Consider the following 25,084-nt stretch of genomic DNA (forward strand, 5'->3'; position numbering starts at 1 on the left):
ACTGGAACATTGAGTAATAATCAAAAAATTAATTTAATTACCAAAAAATATGTATGATGATTAATAGACACAATTTTAAATAATGATTTTTTCTGCTATCAGGAATCATCAAAATTATTAAATCAAGAAAATATTATTCAAGAGCAGTCTTGTCAGTCACATAAAAACATTGCATCTATTCATCTTCCACATTCACTTGATAACATGAATAGAGGAAGCTTATCAGCTGCACAATCTGAATATTTTACTCAACTGTCCCAACAAAGTAGTGATTGCCTTAATGTTAATTCTGGACATAATACATTTTTAAATGTTGTGAGTAGCTATGTATTAATTATAGTAGTAATGTATATTTAATATAACACTACAATATTACAATTATAATTAGTATAGTAATTTTTTTATTTACTCTGCAATTAAAAAACATTTTTTACTATTTGATACTATGGAAAAAAGAAATTGTTTAACAACAAAGTTTGCAAAAAATAATATTTAAGTAAATAATAATAGTATGTAATAATTATCATTTTTTGAAAATTATTTTATTGTTCATTTTACTTTGTAATCTTATATGTTATATTTAGTGTTAAAATCTGTTTTCTTATTAAACATAATTTAAAGTAAAATTATTACATAATAATTATCGTTAAAAATTATTTAAATAAAACTAACGTTATGTTTATATAATTCCATACATTTATTCCGTAAACTAACTTCATTACAATTTTTTAAGTAAATAGCAAAGGATGACCAGCACTATTTCAATAATAAAAAATTATTTTTCATTCTGATATGAATTATTAATGCACAGAGTATAAGTTGACTAGAAACATTATTGTGAAAATTAATTATTTAATACTATATATAATGTTGAACACAAACAAAATAAGTTGATAAAAATATATATATATATATATATCCAAATACAAAAAATGAAATAAACTCAAATGCAACTTATTTGACAAATAAGATAATAAGAAATAATTAAAACTTATACCTGTACTTTGAAATATGGTTCATTCAGTATAAAGTAATAAAACCAATCCATATTCACTGTAATAATTAGTTTTAATTAGCCAGCTGACAGAATTCTGTCTTCAAATTTAAATTACTTTTATACAAGCATTACACCATTTCCATAACCAAATTCTACTAATACTATTCTTTAAATGCTGTCATAATCTTCCAACTTAATTGTATTTTCAACGAACTCTTTCATTTCCTCAATTTCCTATACTTTGCTAAGATATTAATATCATTATTATTAAAGAAAATAGAAAATTCTATATTCATCTTATCTGCACGCTCGTTACATATTCAGATGCATTTTTAATTCAAAATTTCCATGTATTTTTTCTAAAATATTAAATTATAATATATAAAATTTGAGAAAATAAATCTTAAATCAATTTTATTTATCCAGGTTACTCAGTTATCAATTAAAATTATCTAGCATAAAATAAAACGATTCATTCCGTTGAATAATTAAAAATATTTACACTATGTATGTAGAATAATATATAATTTATTTAAAAAGTATATTAAAAAGAATAGTAGCATTATACATTTATACGATAAATAGATGCATAATCAGATTACTCAAAATTTGTATTATATGATCGATATTTTTAAGTATTGTTTAACAAAAATTAAATTATGATTTCGTAACACAATATCTCAAAACTAAAATATTCTTATTTTTAAAATGGGTGCATTTTAACAATTATAATACAATATATAAAATGATTTTTTTATTTACAAATTTAGTTTTCAGTTCCATTTTAAAAAAATGTATAAAGTTTAAAACATATTTATACTCATATTATAATTTAATATAATCCAACGTCTTATGTTATATCAATTAAAAAAATATATTTTATATTGTATGTATTATTGTTAATAATTGGAATTTGTAATTTAACTTATAAATTTTTTTTATTTTATAGCCGCAAAGACAAATTAAGCATCGACCACGTCTACCACCACCTTCAAAAATACCTTCAACTGCTGTTGAAATGCCGGGTGATGCCTTAAATACAAGTATTGGATTTTTAGATGTTCAATTTGGAGCATTAGAATTTGGCGCTGATGCTAATATCAATGACGGATCAAATCAAGAAAAATTCAATTCTTCTGGATCTAATTCTGGTATTTCTTGCATTGAACAAAACTCTATCACCACAAAAACTGTTGTAAATTCACTAAACTCACTATCTGTCGAAGCTGTAAAAGTTTCTTGTCAAAAATTTAATCCAACATCAAAATTGGTATGTAATTGTTTATTTATTATATCATTTATATTTGAACAACATATTGTTTTGATTTTAAATAGAATTATTGCTAATATCATTTTTAATGTGTTTACCCATTTAGTTTTATATACATTTATTTAAATATATATTTTATAAAAAACAATATAGTTGTTAATTATAATAATTATTGTTTATTACTTGATTCTTAAATATCATTTGCATTACACTTATAGATGTATTTAATTCTGAATTAAATGAAATAGGGCTTATGGCAGCAAAAAATAGATAATTTTTACTAATATTGTTCTTTAGTATTATATATTAAATATATTTCGTAATTAATAAATTATATTTTAATATTATTTACCTTTTGTAAGCATACAACACTGATTATATCTATTTAATATTTTTAAGTCTTCCTACTGATCCTTATCCTGGTAGGAAGTATGAACGATAGAGAATAAGTTTGTGTATTAATAGTTTTATTAATTCGAAAAAGTAAAACAAGCTCTGAAAACATGAAAATGAATTACCACAATACTCGTGGTTAAATAAATTTTATTAATTGGAATAATGTTCTATTTCATTAATTTATTGAAATAAAATGTATTTTATCATTGATAAGTAAAAGCGTAGATACAATGAAAAACTAATAAATATACGCAAGATGTGGAGAAAATCGTCTGACATATTAAATTATACCTAGTTCAATTTAAAATTAATTGTTATATTTCAATATTAATTAAAGTATAATTATAAATTGTGCGTATGTGTGTTGTATACAATACACGACTACTTCTATAAAATAAAATTGTATGCTTTTTTTGACATTACTAAGTCATAAATGTTTATAATAGATCGTGATTTACTTACTATAGAATACAAATAATAATAAAACCGTCTGTTTCATTATGGAAGGAAAGTGAATAAAATAATAAAGAACGCGTTTGCTTTAATAAATTTTATTGCAATTGCATTTTTATATGCCATATTTTAAATTATTGCGTTTTATTTTATATTATAATTTTGATTATTAAAATTCTATTATTATGTTGTAATATTATAGATATTAATTGTTAGTATAGTATATAATCATAGGTATGCAAAATATATTCATTTTTATCATATTTTTGTTACGTATACCATGTTTTATTTTATAATTAAAGATATAATTAACATTTTTATAATTAAATTTTAATTTTAAATACTTATATTACGTAGTAAATAAACAATATGTAAGTTGCATTAATTGTGATTTTTAATTCTTTTTTTTTTATTATTTGTTTAGAACATAGACACTAATGCAATAAATTAAGGTCTTCATTTGTAATTAAATTAATTTTAAAAATAAAATTATTTCAGTTTAATACCTACCTACTTTTTAATTAAAGGATATCCTTTTTAGCAGCTTTGAACAATCTTGCAAATATCGTGATGTGAACATATTGGATGAAACAAGAAGTGGTTTAATTAAGCGATAAATGGGAATTTATAATACTTCATTAAATCTTATTACATTAAGAATTTTTAATTAATCTAATAATAATTAATAATCCTATGTTACTTAATGAAAAAAACTGATTAGAAACTCTAATAATTTTTTGTATAGTAATTAAATTTCTAGAAAATTTACCTTTGTATAGCCTTTACAGTTCTTATTTATATTGTAAAAATCTTAAATTATTCTCCTATGCTTGATTTTTTCCGTGATATTTTACAACCTAGAATCTAGAACCTAGGGAATTAGAACAATTATCTCGGGTAGAATGGAAATGTTTAGAATTATTGCATTTAATAATAAATAATTTTAAAATATTAAAATCTTTCATATTGTCACACAATATCAACAATTTAGTCAAAGATGGTGTGAAAAAAAATGTAGATAATATGAATTGTACTATCTCATGAACTACTTATATATTTTTATATATTAATAAATTAAATATTTATATATTTCTTAATTATTATTTTAAGTATTTATAATATGAATGCATTTCAAATTATTCAATTTATTTAATTCTATGTTGTAGTTGCTTAGTGATAATCAGAATATAGCAAATGAGCACTCAATAAATTCCCAAAGTGGGTTTACGAGTCGAAATACACCAACTCAATCTATGGATATGCAGAAACAGGATCTTAATTCACAAACATCTCTTAGTAACTCTACATTTGACGTAACTGTGACATATCAGTCATCAAAACCGTCATATCCAACTTCAGTTACAGCGTGCAATTATAATGCATATTCTTGTAATGTACAAGCCAATCCAACATCTTTTACCTGCCCGACAACTAGTTGTAATTCAAATAACTTTTCTGTTATTCCATCTGTTAGTCAAACAGGATATAATTCATCTTATACACAATCATCTATAACTACTTTTAGTCAAACGTCTTCGTGTAATACTTCTGGTATTTACAATCAAACACCAACTACTAGTCAGGTGCTGTATCAAAAATCAATACAAATTATATATATCCATAATAAATCAAAAAATAGTATATATATATATATTTATAAAACTCTTTGTATTTATATAAATTATCATTTATTCATAACCATTATATAGACAATCATTATTATAAAAAGCTTGAAATTTTTAATTTTTTCAAAATATATCTAATATTTATAATCTTTAACAATGTATTTTTAATTGAATATAATTTTTTGAAAAATATAAGACAAATATATGTAATTGATAACAAATCATAACATCCATTGATTCGAATTTAGATCTTATAATTCCCAGTATTATAAGTACATGTTTAAAGCTATTATGAATGTCTTTAATGAAACTATTTTAATGAAATTGAAAATTGGAAATTCGTTTACAGATAAATTAAAATTTGGTTATCATTTTCAATTTATTTAAACAAATAGTTTTAAAATTAAAAAATTGCAATTTAAAGAATGATTAATATTTATTGTTTGAAAAGTAAAATTCTTACTAAAAATTGTTGGAATTAAATCAACAAAATGAAATATATTACGATATTTTTCCTATTATGAACAAAAATTAAAATTTAATTCTTTGTAGTTGAACCTTATAATTATATTAATTATGCGTTTAGTATATAATACAATAATATAGATGTTTATAGAATTAAAGTTAATTTAGTTCCGTGCAATTTTTAAAACTAAATTACAGCGTCTAATAACTTCGCTTATCAATATAAAGTACCTAAAACCACTGATAAATCGTTTTAAAAATGACATCGTACAAAATTAGCTTTATTTTACAAAATTTGTAAGAGTTTATTGTATTTTTATTGTATTAAACTTATATTCCTCATTCACTGTATTATTTTTGCAATATAATTATCTATAAGATTATTAATCATCTTTTACTAAATTTATTAAATAAAAATAGGAAATTTTAATTAACACTTTTACAGGGGTATCAATCAACCTCTGGATTTACGACACCAATTTCACAATATCAATCACAATCTGCATCTACTAATACTTCTAGTAACAACTCTTATATAAATACTGTATACCCAAATTCTTCTACGTTCCAATCTACAGCGCAACCTTATCAACCGTCCAATACAACATTCACATCATCGATAAGCCAAGGAACTAGCGTATATTCTAATACAGTTCAATCGGTAATTTGTTATTATTAAAATTAAATATATTGTCTTAAATAATTATTTATGGTTTACAATTTCATATTTACAATATTTTTGTACCTAAAATCAAAATACTAAAATATGTGTATATAAATGTTTGATCCACTATTTTATTTAGTTTTTAAAAATCTTGGTTGCAAAGTAGAGTAATATTTTTAATGTTTTAATAATATTGTTTTTGTTATAAAAATATTTTGCAATATTTGTGTACATTAAATTAAGTTCGTGAATATAACGATTCAGCAAAAACGTTACATATTCATACATTAATAATTTAAAAAAATATAATTTAATGGTCATTAGAATATTATTTTGAATAAATGAAAAATTATAAGTTTTTACTATAAAATCAGATTGAAAATTTTTTTTAAAAATCTTCAAATAGTAATTAAAATTATATTGATTATAATTAACAATGTTATAAATTAAATATATATATATATATATATATAAAATTTTGTGTAGGTTTATTCAAATGCGTATCCCAGTTATGGTTGTCAAAATCAAGCTGTATCTCAAGATCATAAACCTAGTACAAATAAGGAGTTATCATTTGAAAGTAATACAACAACTAGTAGTACGTCTTTAGTTACAACGACCTGTACATTAAGTCTTACTTCTAGTTCTGTAAATACATCACAGACTAAGACGACAATGTCGAATGGTAATGAAATATTTTATTGTTTATTTTCTGAAAAGTAGCTGTTTTGATTTTATATATAAATAAATGTTAAAATGTATATGCGTACACATAAAATAATATAATATTTTATCGAAATAGAAATAGTTTTTATTATTAATTGAAAGCTAAAATTACAAATCAATTAAAAAAGAATAATGCTATTTAAATGTTCATAAATACAAATCTTATATTACATCAATATATTTATATCCATTAAACAAGTTTATTTATATTTGTATAAAACTTAAATTAAATAATTATAATATTAAAATCAATAAATTCATACAATAGTGTTTAGAAGTAGATTAAGTCCACCAGTTTACTGGTGGGAGAAAAGTGGGTGAGATATGTGGATAAATGGCAGGGGTAGCGCTTCTATTCAGTATTTATCACATCTGCTTTTTGTGCTTGTTTATTGCGTTTATTATATAACTATACTATAATAATTCTGCGTTGATGATGCGAATCGTTATGATCTTGCCGTTCATTGGTAGTTTCCACGTGGTGGTAGCATGCACTACAGGTCGAGGTAGGAGGTTGTAAATCTCCGGGTCCTCTTGACGCGGTGCGCTTGGTGGTAGATGTTTACACGGAGAAGTGTGAGGTCGTAAATCTCTGGATATTTCTTCGTGTAGTGACGCGTTGGTTACTCGCTTGTGGTCTCCTTGAAAAAGTGCTCATTGGCATCTCAATCCTTGAGAAACTCTACCGAGTGATAGGTGGTTATGGTACCTTGAGCTGCTGTACGATAGCACATTAACTTGAATAACAACTATCTAGAGAGCTTCCTTTTTCCTTAACGACCCCACTGTTAGAGCGCCTATATCTTCTGCAGTAACCTCCATAAAAGATCACCTCTTCTATGGCATCTAAGATATACCGTCTTCCTTCCATGGCGTCCCCCCAAAGGGAGCGCCTGTGTTTCTGAGTGATTAGCTCATGGCTGAATACCTCTGACTGGCCCCGTGCTTGCTTTATCTATGTACTCGACAAGACAGTTAAAGCTGACCACAATGGAGGCGATTGTGGTGCTACAAGCAGTGGATGTAACTATGGCTAACACTCTTGGGCTTTCCCCAGATATTTGGGCCACTCGGATTTTGCCAGATGTCTAATAACTTGGGAAGGGTTCTTGCAATTTCGAGCATATAGTATTAACAAGTACTTTATAAATACACTACACAATTAAATAAAATATACTGTTAGCTACATATAATCTGATGAAATTTTAATTTAAAATATATATAGATTTATTTTAATTTTCAGCAGTGCCAAAAAGTTCGGTTAATGGTTTAGTACCAAATAATAATAATAGTTCAAGTAGTATCTCTGGTTCAGGTACGTCGGGAAATATTGCACCAATTCTCAGTCATCAATATATTATGGGACAAAGTGTACCATATGCAACATTTCAACAACCTCATATGTATAGTTACGAAGATTTACAATTAATGCAACAGCGACTGCCTCACATGGTTTGTTTTATATATTTTTCTTCAAATATTTATCGATGTTTAAATGTGATTGTATTCAATTAAATTAATTAACAAAATTTAGTAATGTAAAATATCTTTCAATTTTAAAATATATAAATTTGTTGGTATATTAAAAAAAAAATTCATGATAGGGCTAATAAAATTATTTTTAATATATTGAAAGCAAATCATTATTTGTTAATATATTTCTTGAGAGCTTATAGAATGTTATTAAATGGGAAAATTAACCTTTTCCAAGTGCTTTTTCCTTTTTCATCCTCGTTTTATTATTTTTTTCCTTTATTAGATTTAACATAAATAAAAATTAGGTCTATAAATAGAAAAATTAATGATTAGATTGAATTAGGTTCAAAGTTAAATAAATTAAAACAAATAAATTGTAGTTAATTATCTTAAGTGATAATGCTAAAAAATTTAAATGTGTTTGAAATTTCTTATTTGTTACATTTCAGAAAAAAAAAGAAAAAAGAAAAACTATTTTAGACAAATAATTTTGTAGTGTAACGAAAAATTTGAAATAATGGTTAAACCAATCTTAAATTTCGAAATAATGAATATTTGTTGTGATTAAATATATTAATATTTATATTTTTTATATACAATAAATACACTTATTTGTTTATCATTTTATATAGTAACACAAATATTTTTTTATATTTATAATAATTTATTTTCTAGTATACTTGTATACAACAAGAAAAAATATATGTATACAACGATTGAAATTTTATTTTAAAGTTTTTACATATTTTAATATAAAAATTTTAGCCTACAACTGGGTACTATGATGCTGCATTAGGATATCAAACAACAGGGCCAGTAACTAGTCTTGGTAATAGCAGAAATGATGCTTTATCAGGTGTACAAGGTGTTCAGGGCGTTCAACCAGTTCAAGGACAGTATACCAGTATTAATGATGCAAGATTTGCAAGAACAGATAGTAATGCGTCACCTGTTTCATCGACTATGTCTCAACAAGTAAGATAGATGATAGATTGTTAGATTTTTTTATTTATATATTTTATTTATTTGTTTAAATTAAGTTTGTATAAAAGGATTTCTTATGGTCCACGCTGCATTAGATGTTTTATTTTTATTTTCTTGTTTTGAAATTTTCTAAAATAAACGGTTTTCAATATTTATATTTTTTCATATTTTATTAGCACTGTTTATACAAATATCAATTGCAAATGTTAATAAATCATTGTTGTGGTACAATATTCAAAATTTATCACCGAGCTATTGTAGATGTTGAATGAATTATTGAATTGAATTACTGACTCAAAATTCAGAAATATTTAATTAATGACATGACTTCATTTTTATTTATTTCAAGGCTTTAATAATTCGATTCTTTTTTGTTTAGTTCAACAAATACATATTTGATTTGCTGAGTAGATTAATAAATTTATTCTATTTGTAATCTTCCTGTAATGTTTTTGAGTGAACAACGAATTATACATTTATAAAAGAAACATTCTTAATTCTTTAAAAAAAATTAATTTATATAGAATAATGTGTGTATATATATATATATATTTTTAGACATTTTTAGATGAAGTTACCATTTTTGTCATTAACAAATTAAAATAAATTTATGTGTTCAAATGAAAAAAATTAATTTTAAAGTGGTAATAATTTTGGTTACAGTCAATCAAAAAAGCAATATATTAGTGATATTTTAGAAATAAAATTATGGAGTAAAAGTTATTGAAAATCTGTCAATATTTTCATATAGAATAATAATTAGCAAGAATTTTCTTTATTTGGTATTAAATATGTAAATTAATCTTATAAACGTATCTTGTAATTTATATACAATGTTTTATGAGCTTATGGAAGCAAATAATTATTGTCATTATTTAAAATATTTAAATTCTATCAGTACCATTAAATTTTTAAAAGATATTGCGATGATATAATCAAACTCAACTACGTTGAAAATAAAAATCAATTGTCACTTATGACATACCACATTATTATTTATTTTAACGTAGCATAGTGGTTACGAAAAATTTAAACATTGGTAACATTCTGTTTTAATTATGCTAATTATAAAAAATCCATATTTAGTCGAAGAGAAATTAAAATAATATAAACAATATTAAGAAATATGATAAGGAATAAAAAATAATGAATTTTTATCTATCTATTTAAAATAATATCAAATTACATTGATATAAAAAATTATATGTAAATGCAATATATTGAGTAATGTAAAGAACAACCGGTATTATGGTAATATAGTATAACAATAAGGTATTAAGTAGAAATCTCGTTTTTGAGTGAAATAAAATTTAAAAAATTTGAATAAAGAATTTTATCACTTGCTCTTACAAGAATATCAATATATTTATATATTAATTCAATAAAATTGAATTAAATACTGGTTAACTTAAACGATAATGTTGAAATTGCAATTATATAATATTTAATGAATGTACATATATATTAAGGTTTCATCATTAATAAATAATGATGACATAATAATCAATTTATAAATAAATAGGTATTTGCATCTTTTATAAATCGTGGAATTAAGTGGTATGTTTTAAACTGGATGATCAATCAAACGATAAGTAGAAAATACTAAAAGAGATTAATAATACATCATATAATTTTAATTTAATATTTTACCGGTTCCATATATGATTACTTAAAATGAATAGTGTCTATAGTTATAGTGTATAGTATTTATGGTCTATAGTAATAGTGTCTAGTGTGGGTTTTATTCTATCCATTATTAAATTAATGGCTAACTTAACCTAATGAGCAGTATTGGCGAAAAGTTAGGTAGTCTCTTGAAACTTGTGATTTTTGAACCTAGGATAGCATTTGTAACACATTCCAAAATTTACAAATAATAATTATATATATTAATTATAATATTATATTATAAAAGTACCTTTTTGATGATTATTCGTCGATTAAAATTTTAAAAATACTTATTTTAAGTAATTTAAAGATAAATTATTTGAGTTTATTGTTTATTCAGACTGCAACACAGCATCAACAACCATTGATGAATCCAATCCCACCTGGATATGCTTATTTTTACGGAGGTGGCATTATGCCTGCTAGTGGTTTTCAATATGGTACTCCAGCAATATATCCTGTAAGTGCATTGGTTTTATATATTTATTATAAAAATCTGTAATTTAGCATTATTAAAGTTTTTTTAATGAATTACAAATAGTATAAATAATACTTTTTATAAAAATGGTGTGCTATAATTCATTATGATTATATGGGAAAGCTTTATTTCATTAGATTTTTTAATACGAAACATTTTTTCAATTTAAAATAATAAATTTTATATTAAGTTATAATGTTGAAGATGTTAATTATATCAATTATAGATTTCAATTTTCTACATAGAGATTAATACTCTTATGGAAATTAGGGGAGTACTAAATCAAATTATAAATCATAATATTCTTCGTTTTTAATAAGTTTTTTGTATTGATTTTATGTATATTTAAATATCATTTGTAATATTTTTTTTTAATCATCGAACTATATAAATTAAAGAAAAATATATTAAAAAATGATTATGTTAGTATATAAAAAATAAAGTTTTACAATGTATCATATGTAAATGAATTATTAATGGGATAGAATATAGTAATTAATTCCAAAAATAAAGGTAAAAGTATAAAAAAATTAATTTTTTAAGAATAATTAATAAAATTATATGTTTTAAAATCTATAACTGATTTTATTAAAATTGCAACAATACTTTTTAAATACTATTAATTTTTTAAAATAAAAATATTTAAAAAGTTTGATGTTTTCCAATCGTAGGCAATATAATGATAAACATAATTTTGATAATAATTTTATTAAATTCAATTACTAATATTTCATTGCTTTTGCATAAAAAATTTTTTTAGTCAGCAGTTGATTGTTGCACAATAAATATAATAATTAGTAAAAAGAATAAAGAATTTTATGGAAAAATTAAAATATACTATTTTACGAATTATTGAAATAAATTTTCATGCCATTTATTTAACAGCTTATTATATTACGATTAGTTAGCTTTTAGTTTTGTCTTTGTTATAAATAGGGATAACGTAAGAAGTGAACGTTACAGTATGTATTTATACAAACATCCCACGTCATAATGCATAATCGAATAGGCTCTATTATCTTAAAAGTTTAAATCTCTTTTATAATGTTAATACAATCTTTTAGAAGATTGCAATCAATAAATCAATAAAAGTTAATTAAAAATTGTACAACTTAGCAAATCAATTTTTTACAAAATTAATTTAGACATTAACTTCGAAACTACTTATCTTAAAATACTTGTTCAGCTTGTGTTTATAGTCATATAATATTTCTATAATTTAAATTTTTTAGAACTTTACTTTGTTTGAATGGCCGCTTATTTAATAGTTCACTTGCTTTATTTCATAAAAATGTAGAGTAACAAGGGTTTTTAAGCTTAATTTTTTATTGATAAATTATAATATTGTTCAGGATTGGAGCACTTTTCAAGAAAATTAATTCGCCGAAATTTATAATCGTTGTAGCTCGCGAAATCGTAAACATTGATTCCGAAATTTCTCGATCATTTTAAAGCTTTTGCTTACAAACGTTCTGCAATGTTTCTCCAATCGTATAAAGCTTGCTGTCCTAGAATTCTCGAAACTTCTACAGCTTTAGTTTCGAAGCCCTGTACAATTCTCCGCATAGCAACACCGGCCGTATGTTCTGATAATCAAACTCGTTCGAATATTTAAAGCAAGCACGTGTCAAAACGCACGCACTTGCTTGAGTTAACTAAGAGGAGACTGATGTATTGCAAGACAGCACTACTTTATTACTGCATTCTGGATTAAGGAGCCGCAACTTGTGTACTAAGACGTCATTGTGTCTGGAGCTACATTCTGGATTAAGGCGCCAATGTCCACTAAATCTCTATAAGTACCATAGCACGCACTATCAAGATACACTGATGTATTGAACCATTTTATATTATTCATCAAGAGAAGACTCGCTTTTAAAACACCATACGTGACGCTATACAAGGATTATATTATGACGATGTACAAGTGTCAAAGATTTATGAGCTTTCACTTCTCAGTGTAGTAATTTTCCACCTAGCACACTACACCAAGAGGACCCGGAGATTTACAACCTCCAACCTTGACTTGTAGTGCATGCTACCTCCACGTGAAAAAAAATACTAAAGAACGGTAAAATCTGAACGATTCTCACAACCAACGCTGAATCATAATTATGTATTTATAAAATAAAATTCAATAAATAGCACGAAAAGCAATTGTGTTGATTACTGAATTGAAGCATTAACCTCTTTTTATTCACACTGTTCCACCAGTAAAATGGTGGATATGATCTAATCCAACCATCTTGGTCCTTCGACCACCAAGTGACTGGAATTCCGAACAAATATAAACAATTATTAGAATAAAATTATATTAATATTTAAAAGGAACGCCATATATTAATTTTTATCATTTCGGATATATAAATCTTATTGATTTTTTTCAAATTTTTGATTTTTTTAATCACATTTAAAAGCTTTTGATAAGATTTACCAACGATTATGTGAATCAAATCTGTTAATAGCTTTATTTTATATCCTATATAGATTATTTATGCTATCAAAATCTATAAAAAATTTGCAACATACAAAAAAATAAAAATGCAAAAGATTTTGTAATTTATTAAGAATAAAAATTAGTCGACATTTTATTGTAATATTCAATACAATCTATATATACATATAGATATTAATTCATTATTGTCATTATGATTTAATTATCATTTTGAGCTGCGTATTTATTAATTAAAAAATAATAGTACGTAAATTAATCTATATGTAAGAAGATTATTCATATATCTAAAAGGTATATAAATATTTTTGCGAATTTTTAAAAATTTTATGTTATTAATATTATTTATTTTTAGCAAATTGCAACCGCTGGAAATGCTGCAACTTCAAGTGGTGGATATAATACAAAACCCGGAAATTATGGTTCGGGATATGGAAGTGGAACTAACTATGATGCATTAAGTAATTCTGGACCATCTGGAGACTATAAAAATACCGCAACTGGATTTTCTACTACTCAGACTAGTAAAACTGGTTCGTCAAGTGGGAATACAAGCACAGCTGGTACCTCGACTGATATAAATACAACAATGTACACAAAAGGTCATGTTGCACTTAACAAAGTAAATGTAAGTATAACTTAATGCAAATTAGTTGTAATAGTTAAATATTAAAAAATAATATTACATGTAAAAATAAACGATTACAAGTGTTAAATAATCTAAAATTGTTGAATATAAAAAGATACTTTCATACAAAAAATAATAAATTTTTAAACATTAATTTTTATTAATATGGTTATTTTTTGATATGATAAAAATTATAGATTTCCAATATTTTCTACAATAAAATCTATACATTATCTTTATTAAAGAGTTTCATTTTATTTGACATTGATATAATAATCAAAACATTTTTACAATACATTTAATTATTTCGAATTATAAAATTTATTATTCATTTCTTATTTTCTTTAAATATTTTGTTTTGTATAAATTACTAAATAACATATTAAATTTTAATTAATTACGTTTAATTAATAACGTTTTTCTAATACAGCGACAAAAAGTATATGCTGTTTATGGTTATACTATCTAATTATTCTTATTTTAAGCAGTCATATTTTTTTAATTCATTCCAGAATAGCTTTGAAATAAAAAATTTAACATAGTATTCAACCTTAAATTCCGACAAATTAGTGTCAACTAAGTGAACTAATTATATTATAAAATAGTGCCTTATCCGTACTTTATATATTATCTTAATATATATTCTATTTAAATTTATTGCTTTTAAGTTAATAATCTCTTATCCAAGACAATTTTTTTTTTAATTTTTTGTGACGAATGTAAGAATTCAAAGAGAGAAATGATTGTTAATGATAAGTTCCTTCAAAAGCCTCATATTCATTTACGGTAAATATTAAAAAATTATATGAATGATGTCAGTAACTCACAACTTTATGCGTTTATATATTATATAAAAAAAATTCCAAACCAATAGAAAACAAATTCTTATTCTATCGTGTACACCGCTGTAATTTGCTCATGCATTTTTAAGATAAAATCTTATAGAAAGTGTATTGAAATCTATATATATTGCTAATTTATGATATTTTACTATATTCTGTATAAGTTTTTCATTCTACATTTTTCTTTTACTATGTATTCTGCTTTTTCAAAGATTACTTTATATTCCTTATACTTTTAAAAATTATTTTTTATTGAAAAATATTTTAAATATTTTGATTAAATACCAATATAAATGGTTCATTGAAATTAAATTTTTTGAGAATATTAACATATATAATATTATATTTTGTGTAAATTTATTAATTTAATAAAATTGTTTTATGAGAATGTGAATCAAATTAGTCAATTAATTTTAAGAGTAAAGAAATTAGGAGCTTTAAACATTTTTCAAAATTTTAAATAAATTTTTAATAAAAAATATAAAAATTTCACAAAATAATTGCACTATAATCCGATTTTATATTTTCAATTTAAATTCAATTCGATTTATTATTGATATTACACGTTAGTATTATAGTTAATATTATTCAATGTGAATAATTAGATTAAATTTTAATTTACAAAATAACATTTTAATACGAATATTCTAATATAGAAGTAGGAACATTTACTTTGTTACTTTATTCTTTTAGAAGACTCATGATTTTGTTATCAATATTATCTTCTCTATTTTATATGTTAATAATGTTATCATTATTCGGAAGTGCAATTTTCACTGTTTGATTATTTGTTTTCAACTTAAATAATGTGGTTGAAATGATATATTAGAGTTTTAATATTAAAAGTCTTCGATATTTTTTTATTGTATAAATATACTTAATTAGTACTATAAATTAAATAAAAATTGATAAACATTCACAGAACAAGAAGTATTTTTAATCATTTTAAAGGAATTGGCATATTGTCACTTCAAGCAACAAAGAAATAATAAATACCGTCATTGCTGCAATATCCGAATGTATGACAATAATACAACATAATATATTTTTAATGATCTTTAAAATATATATTGTGACTATATGTATTTCTAATGACAATAAATCTAATGATAATAACCTCCATTGTTCGTGTTATAATAAGAATGGTATCGTTGCAAAAGATTCGTAAAATTATTCTAATAAAAACTCTTCAGCTTGCATAATCCAACTTAAACTTTTAAATATAATTCTTCGATACCTTCTCCATTACATCTGACGTAATTTATATTTATTTTATAGTATCTACTAATTAACATTTCGGAATTTATTTTTTTTTTTTTTGCAAATAACTAAACTTATTTACATTTAATTTATTTAAGTATATTTAGATTATTTTTACTAATAGCTGAATTCAATGTTTGCAGTAATGCTCTCATTCGAATTTTTTTCATTTTAACATTATCTTATATAAATAAACTTAATATTAATATATAAATAAACTTAAAATTATCATTAAAATACATTTTTATATAAATATATAAATGATAGTATTTTTTTATTTATATATATTTAGTAGTTATATTTCTGTATTGTATTTAAAACTTCACTTTCAATAATCTAGTTCTTTTTAATCCAGTTTGTAGAAATCAATTTATTAATAAGTATAACCGTTAATACATTATAATTGTCTTAAATTGAACTAATAGATCTAGTATGAAAGAAGAAGAGACAAATACGACTTAGTAAAATATATTTGAGCCAAAAAGTTACTTTACTTAATTCTCCAATTTGTTAATTTCTATGAGTATAATATATTTTGTAATTATATGGATTTAATTAATTTTAATAACTTCTTTATATTTTTTATATATTCTACAGTTTTAAAAATATTTCTTTATTTAAATTTTATTTAGTAGTTCAAACAGTTTTGAAAATTATATTAATAAACAAATATAAACATCTATCATAATAATTATCATATGTATTCCGACACAGCTCATGTATTGTTATAATACACGGTGCAAGATATTTAAAACATGTTTTTACTGTAATAATTATTTTTATTATATAATTAACATAATTATGATTTATTAAATAATTTATAATAGTTCATTAGTAATGTTTTTGAAATGCATACAATGATTTTAAAAAATTAATTAGTTAAGTTAAGAATTAAGAAACTGATTTAAGAATTTTATTTTTATTAACACAAATTAATAACAAAAATAACTTAATCTTTTATTATCATTGTCATAAATGAACGATTAACATGTTAAGCATCCAGAAATGACAATAAACTTAAAATAAATGTAAAATTATATATAATTACTTATGTAAATAAATTGGCATCCACAATTTTAGTGATAATTTTTTTTTACAACAAGAACATAGTACAAAATCAATTTTTATTAAAAAGTTTACTAATAATAAAAATATATTAAGTGTAATTCAATAATTCTAGGTATTAAAATAATTGTCATGAGACAATCAATGGAATAATTTGTATGAAACGATTGATATTTTGAAAAAATGTAGATAAGAAAACATTAATATATTAAAAATAAAAATTTGAACTATAAAATGTTTAAATTAAAATACTTAGTTTTCTTTATTGATATCAAGTTATGAATAATTAAGTGATATAAATTAATTTGGAGTTCCTCCCATTTTTTAACTTAATGTTTTTATTTTATCATGTTTAACACTGGTGTTTATGCTTTCTAATCGAATGTATTGCTCATTCATTTGTATGATTAATAAAAACTATATTTTTTGATGAATACTGCATTATAAATATAAAATTCATATAATAACAATCAAATTTTTTAAAAATAATGTAAACTGTAATTATGTAATCGGTACATTAATATAGCAGTTTTTTTTTAATGTTGAGATCGTGTTATTTGTATCATATATCATAGTATTTTATTTTTAATTAACAGATTTTTACATTAACATAATTTTCTATTTTTATTATTTTTTTTAAATATTTGAGAATATTTCACCGACTTCGAATCTTTCAGATTACATTCAAGAATTGTTTGGATTTAAACTCCTGTAACATCTTGTTTTTGATGAATTTTAAATATATATTTAAAATTTATATTTTATTACAATGTATATTTTGTACTATTACCTTAATCTTAAATTTATATATTTTTCATTTTGAAAAATCATTGAAAATACAGGTATTAAAAAAATCGTCTATGCATATACATAAATATCAGTAGGATATAAATGATTTCAAGGTTAGAATAATTTGTAACACTACAATGTAGCACTTAAAAAGCAGCGTATTTTGATGAAAGGTATTAAAAAAAAAAATATTTTTATTAATTCTAAATATATAATTTTCTCTAAGTACCGAAATTACTTATATAGATTTTATAAATTATGTATTTAATTACATTATAAATTGAAAATTTGTTTGCAATAAACGAAACTAATGCATCCGACATAATTTTTCATCAGTTGCAAATAATGTTTATATATAAATACGATTATAAAGTATTTATATGAAAACTTAAAATACTATTTTATTCTACATTAAAAAGTCTCTTATTATCATTTATTAATAATTTTATGATACCATTATCAAATTTTTTTATGCAAAATGAAGTACAGCGTGAAAATAGCAAGTCTTAGGAAAAATTCATTATAACGTACTTTTGAAGAAAATAAAACATGACTAAACGTGCAAAATTAGCATATAATGTCTATACCAGAGCAGCAAAAATTATACATCATAACTAAGAAAATTGAATTTTTAAATTTTGTATAATGGTTTATCAAGCACTATTAAAATTATTTTTAAAGAGTTACGAGGTGTGAACGACATGGAACGTAAATATACACAAATCTAAATGTGTGTAGTCCTGACACGATGGATTAAAGGTATAGTTTTTAAATCTTGATATTGTTATTTATAATTCTTAAGAAGACTGCTTTAAAAATAAATGCTTTTTTGTTCTGAAAATTCAAGTAATCTTTTATAGCTTCTATTGAAATTGTATGAACGTATTTTGAAGTGTTTAAAACTTTTGACAATATAAAAAAATTAATTTTTATAACAAAAAACAATGTTTTTTCTTCGTTATTTTCAAAAACCTATTATAAGGTTATTATAAATAATCTGTTTCTTCTAGGTTATATACGGAAGGATTTAATTTGATTAAATTGAGCTACTTTACATTTTTCAAGCAGTATATATTTTATCGGCTCAATGTCGATATTTTGACAACAAATATTCAAAAAAATTAATTTTAGTTTATGTATTATATGATATATGTATTGGTATTCCAATAAAAATTGTATTGATACAAAATAAATTATTATATTTACACCTATTACCAGTATGCAGTTGACAGAAACCATTTCGAATTATACAGATAATAAGAATGAAGAAAATTGTTATTATATGTTCTTTAGTTATAATTTTTTATAAAGTATAAGTACATTATTTAATTGAAAAGTATTATACAAGATATCAGATTGTACATTTATTTATATATTTATGAATTGCATTATACATTTTGTAAAATATTTTTAAAATGAATGATTGACGTTAATAAAATTTTGTAAATAGTTATTGGTTCTTATGTATCGAAAAATTGTTTTTAAAGAAAACCATGAAGAAACATCTATATTTATTAATAAAGAATGATGCTGAATTTAACTATAATGCGTAGTATATAGTACAATAAATAATACAAGTCCATAAATTACATGATTACATTGAATTCCAATATTCAAATTAAGTAATTATATATATATATATATATATATATATATATATATATATATATACTGGTGTTAAAAGGAACGCTGTGATTGTGTTGTTAACTTTAAACTAAAACATATTCAATTGAATTACGGATCTAATGAAAATAGATTATAACACTGAATTTGACAAATTTATCAATTTATACTAATTGATTGAAGTACAAATTATATCAATAACTTATCAATGATTTATAAAAATTGATAGTTTATATGTACCATTTCGACAAACCTAAATAGCGCATATACTAAATTGGGCTGCACTATCAAAGTTGATAAAAGATTGAAATATTCATAGTAACAATTGAAGGTGTTATTTACAAACAGTCATACCATAATAATTTACAAAACTTAAGAAAATGTCATTTACCAAATATTATTAATTGTAATCAAATCATTGAAAAGTTTAGAGTATAAGCAAGAATGTTAACATTTTAATCACTGGGACACATTGTAAAAGGTATCTATATTTATATGATTAGAATGAAATTTAAAAATTAATACAAAAGTATAAAATATTAATTTATAATTTTCAAATAGTAATGATTATTAAAATAGTTAAATTTAAATAGAAATATTTTTAAATTAACTGTTCATCAAATTTTTACTATTTAAAATATGGATATATGATACGTTTTAATGATGATTTCGAAGGTAGGTAGCAATCATTTTTTAAAAATATAGCATACCAAAGTTGAATTTTATTTGCAAATTAGTGGCTGTTTATAAAAATAATAGCAATGAAATATTTATTAACTATCAATCTCAAATTATAGTATAGTATTAAATAGATATTTTTCATGTTTACCAAGTTGTAGTTATAAATATACATTTCGATAAATTATAAAAAACACATTTATATGTCAAGCTTCAAACAATAGCATTTTATCTAATTTTTTACTAAAAGGATTATAAAAACTCTAATGTTGACATTACCACAAATGTTGGCGAATCTTATTAAAGGAGTTTTGACCATTGAACTCATCGGCCAATTATTTATTTTTCTATCGCTACATAATCTTTAGATACATATTAAGTTAGTGTTTAATACATAAATATCAATATTAGCATAGTTTTATAAAAGGGTACAGTATATGCCTGTTGTAGGATATTTGTATTCAGGCTCAGATCATTCACGTAACCTTAATTATATAAATTTATAATTAATGTTATAATTCTATGCATTTAATATTGAAATATTTCTATCAATGTAGACACGCATACGGACTTAGCCCACTAAAATGGTCAAAAAAAAAAAAACGGTCAACACATCTTCAATTTACCTGAAGCGAGTACAACCTTGACGAGTATGTCATAAGAGGTATGGAAAGAAAATGAAACCATATACGTCTAAGCCTAGAATATTTACTACAAATTCGGAAGGAGTCATCTTTATTAATGCTACATAAAAAATAAAAAAAGATCAATCTATTGAAACTTACATATTTCACATAAAAATATATATTACATTTAACAAAAGTGTCAAAACTTATTACAGTATCAAGTGCACCCATCAGTACATATCGGATTTTCACATGAAGTATTTACAATTTAACTCAGCGCGTCTTAGATGTTTTTATGCACGATTATCAACTGTTCGAGCTTTTTTATAATTTAACCCCACTTTCATTCTTTTGAAATACGACTATTGTTATTTAACTTTTACCCTATTATATATAGAATTAAAATATTGAATCAAAGTAAATTTTAATTAAAAATTAAAGGATCTGCGCAGAATTTTCTTTTAATGATGAACAAATAAATATTAAAAATACCATCTAATACAATCCGGTAAAATATATATTAAAATTACCTAGGAGATAATTACTTTTTATAAAAGACTTAATAATATAAATACTGCACTTAATTTTGCTTTTAAATAATTAAATATTTTAATATTATTATATATATTATTATAATATTATTATAATTTTAGTACTAAAATTATTATTTCTTAGCTTGATAAATTATGAAATACGAAGTGTGCCTATTTTTAAATACTATATAATAAAATAATTTTTAAATTAAAAAAAAAATTTTTTCCAAGTTTGTAATTAATAAATTATTTATATTGTAAAATGAAACATTATCACTGTCAAAATGATTTTTTGTTAACAAGTTATATTTTTAAGGGACTACTTATTAATAAATTCATAAATAAATTATAATAAATTATGTTATATCTAATAAAAAATATTTTATGTGCAGTCTTATGAAAAACAAGCATTTCATTCAGCAACACCGCCACCTTTTGGATTAACAAATAACCAAAATGCAAGTGTTATTAGTGGATACGGAGCCGCTCATTTATTTATTCCTACGGTGCCTCATCAACTACATCAACCAGTGCATCAGGATAGTGGTAATAGTACAGGACAAAGATCAAATAATAATTCACAGAATAAAGCACAAATAAAACCTGGCTACAGTGCAAGTTACTGGGCTGGTGGCAATTAAATGGATAGATTTTTAGTTAACTAAAAAATGTGCACTATTATTCTTTATGGTGAAAACGTGAATAAATACTATGTTGGATATTCAACAATATCTTATTTTATACATAAATAATTAGTTGTTATGTAAGAACAGTAATGTGAAATAATGAACAATTGATACAATTCATACTAGGGATTTAAAAAGCGAACAAAATGAAACAGTGAAATATAATAAAAATATATTTACTTTGTTTCTTATTTGCATTTGAACTACAGTGTCTTTTTAATAAAACATAAATTGCACTATATACGAAACTATAACAAATTTATTATTCTGATCTAATATTTTTCAGTTGTAATTTTGTTTACCTTTAATGAGTTAAAATTAAAATACACTTAAATATAATTAAATAAATTTAATGCTAATTAGATTATAATAAAATATTGCGGTTTTTTTATTTGCCTATAATTTTTAAATATAAACATTACCTAATTTCAGCAGTACCTCATAAAGTATAATATTGAATACAAGTTATTGAAAACTTAAACAAACTTCAGTAGTAATGCAGCAAAATCTTTTAAATCGTAACTTTACGTAAGGTAAATATAAAAGGACCGATTACATTCTATATTAAATTTCAGATAGTTCAATATAAAAATTATAAAATATTATTCGATCGTACTTTAAAGTGTCTTAAAATGAGTTGCAATTATTAAGTTTATGAAACTTGTAATTACATTTCAATAGTCTTTCAATTATAATGAGTAATATTAAAATGTTTAGCTATCAGGCATATTACATAATACATTTTAACTATAAATATTAAATTTAAAATATATTTATCGCCGTGAGAATATAATTTAATAAATGAGTTGGAAGTACATTATAAAATAATAAGTGTAAATAAAGTAATATAAGAAAGTCTTTTGAAATCAGCGATTGTAACTGTTACAATAATAAATTCAAAATTATATTATTATTATTGTTATAATATATTATATTTTGTTTAATTTATATATGGAAAAAGTATTGAGAGATGCTATATCTATTGAAATAAGTAATGAAATCAATTTAGTACAAACTATAGAAAACTTAAAAAAGGTATTTTAAAAAAATTTCATTAAAACAGGGATGCATTAAAAAGTATTTATATATCTTAAATATTAATAATATTAATTAAAAATCTAAATTTTTATTATATTATAATTTTAAAAATTCATTGTTATTCAATACAGAATAGAAAAATATTTTGACCAATATTATTTTGTAAAAAATTGAAGAACTTGTAAATATAATTTAAAATATTTATTTAATAGACAATATAAGGTATAGGAAAAAATCTATTGCAGTTCTATAACTTATACCATTATTTTGATGATGTTTTATGACAATTATTTCAATAATTATCTTTAGAAAATATGTAGTAAACGTGTCGCAATTAATGACAAAAACTGTTTTTATTCTAAATGTACTTCAAATGTATATCTAATAGAATCAAAAAAGGTACAATAGTAAATTAATGTTTACGAATCACTCCTCTAGGTATCTAAAAGATCGTAAGTAAACAACATACCAATAGCGATGCTAATTCTGTATCATAAATATATTTATGCTCTAGATTAACTGATATTTGAAATTGTTATGTCAACATTGAATTCATTTACGACCGTACACAACATTACAATTAAATAGCAGTATATTCAAATTTTAACTAAAGCACAATAAAAATATGAAATTACTATAAAATATAAGCTTCACACTATTATAAAAATATTAGTTATAAGACAATTATTTTCAAAGAAAATGTTAGATTGGATCCTTAAATTAAATTATTTATCAACAAAGGGAAAACTTCTTAATGTATCTAATATATACAATATTAAATAAAAGACGATAAATAAATTAATCATAAAATATAAGCATTGAAATAGATTCTTATACTATCAGAAATGGGAACAATGTTTTACAATAAATTACTAATTAAATCATAATGGAAATTTATATAATATTGTCTACCCTTTAGCAAAACTAATGATCAACTATTTTTTAGAAGTTTTTAATTAAAAGAATTTTTATTTTTAATTAGAAATTACAGAAACATTAGAATACATAGAAAAGATTTGGGAATAAAAAGTATTTGTGATTGAAAAAAATAATTATAAAGTAAGTGCATATCGATATTGAAAGCCTCACCCACATATAAAAATACAATATTTATTTATACATGCCTAGAAATTATTTAATACCAAAATAATTGTAAAGCAGTATTTCAGTAAACTAACATTTTAAATGAAACGCTATAATCAATAATAATAGAACAAATCAACAGCACAAAGAGCTATATACAAATACAAGATCGTAAAACATACAATAATTACAATCGTTATCCGATTGTTTTGTAAATGGCAGATTATTTTAGAACATTCGTTTAATTATCCAAAATTCAGTTTTACCTATAACAACTAATATGTACATTGTAAATAACATAATATTGGTAACGTTTTAATTGAAATTGAGCATTCATAAAAAATATTAATACAGATAGAAGTTAACAAGAATTGAGACTTATTTGAGTATTTGGAAAGAATTAAAATTCATTCTAAAAAATTTTATAGGAATAAAAGATTTTGATTTCTAGAAGAATCTATAAACCAGGTATATTTAATAATTGAAAAAAGTGTTATAGAATAATTTTGGAATAAATCGCAGTTAGAATAGTGTACAAATAGTAAAATAAAGAATGGTATACAAAAGTATAACAATAAT

The 25,084-nt window shown here is 22.5% G+C and overlaps 1 protein-coding gene across 6 annotated transcripts in view; it reads left to right on the forward strand.

Moving 5' to 3' along the window:
* lig (ubiquitin-associated protein-like lingerer) overlaps positions 1-22,612 on the forward strand; it is a 35,947-nt gene extending 13,335 nt beyond the window's left edge. The window contains exons 6-15 of one of the 6 annotated variants that reach the window (XM_011505546.1): positions 103-315; positions 1,947-2,267; positions 4,283-4,699; positions 5,652-5,867; positions 6,357-6,555; positions 7,843-8,048; positions 8,838-9,047; positions 11,065-11,184; positions 14,010-14,282; positions 22,091-22,612. In XM_011505546.1, the coding sequence (XP_011503848.1) occupies positions 103-315; positions 1,947-2,267; positions 4,283-4,699; positions 5,652-5,867; positions 6,357-6,555; positions 7,843-8,048; positions 8,838-9,047; positions 11,065-11,184; positions 14,010-14,282; positions 22,091-22,339 (2,424 nt within the window). In that variant the 3' untranslated portion in view covers positions 22,340-22,612. Of the gene's footprint in view, positions 1-102; positions 316-1,946; positions 2,268-4,282; positions 4,700-5,651; positions 5,868-6,356; positions 6,556-7,839; positions 8,049-8,837; positions 9,048-11,064; positions 11,185-14,009; positions 14,283-16,046; positions 16,137-18,919; positions 18,998-19,248; positions 19,291-21,096; positions 21,136-22,090 lie in introns of those variants that run through there. The other 5 variants (XM_011505545.1, XM_011505549.1, XM_011505548.1 and 2 more) reach the window with 5 other exon arrangements.
* The last annotated feature ends 2,472 nt before the right edge of the window (positions 22,613-25,084 follow it).

This window comes from Ceratosolen solmsi, unplaced genomic scaffold (assembly GCF_000503995.2).
Source record: "Ceratosolen solmsi marchali unplaced genomic scaffold, CerSol_1.0 scaffold65, whole genome shotgun sequence".
NCBI classification, from domain to species: domain Eukaryota; kingdom Metazoa; phylum Arthropoda; class Insecta; order Hymenoptera; family Agaonidae; genus Ceratosolen; species Ceratosolen solmsi.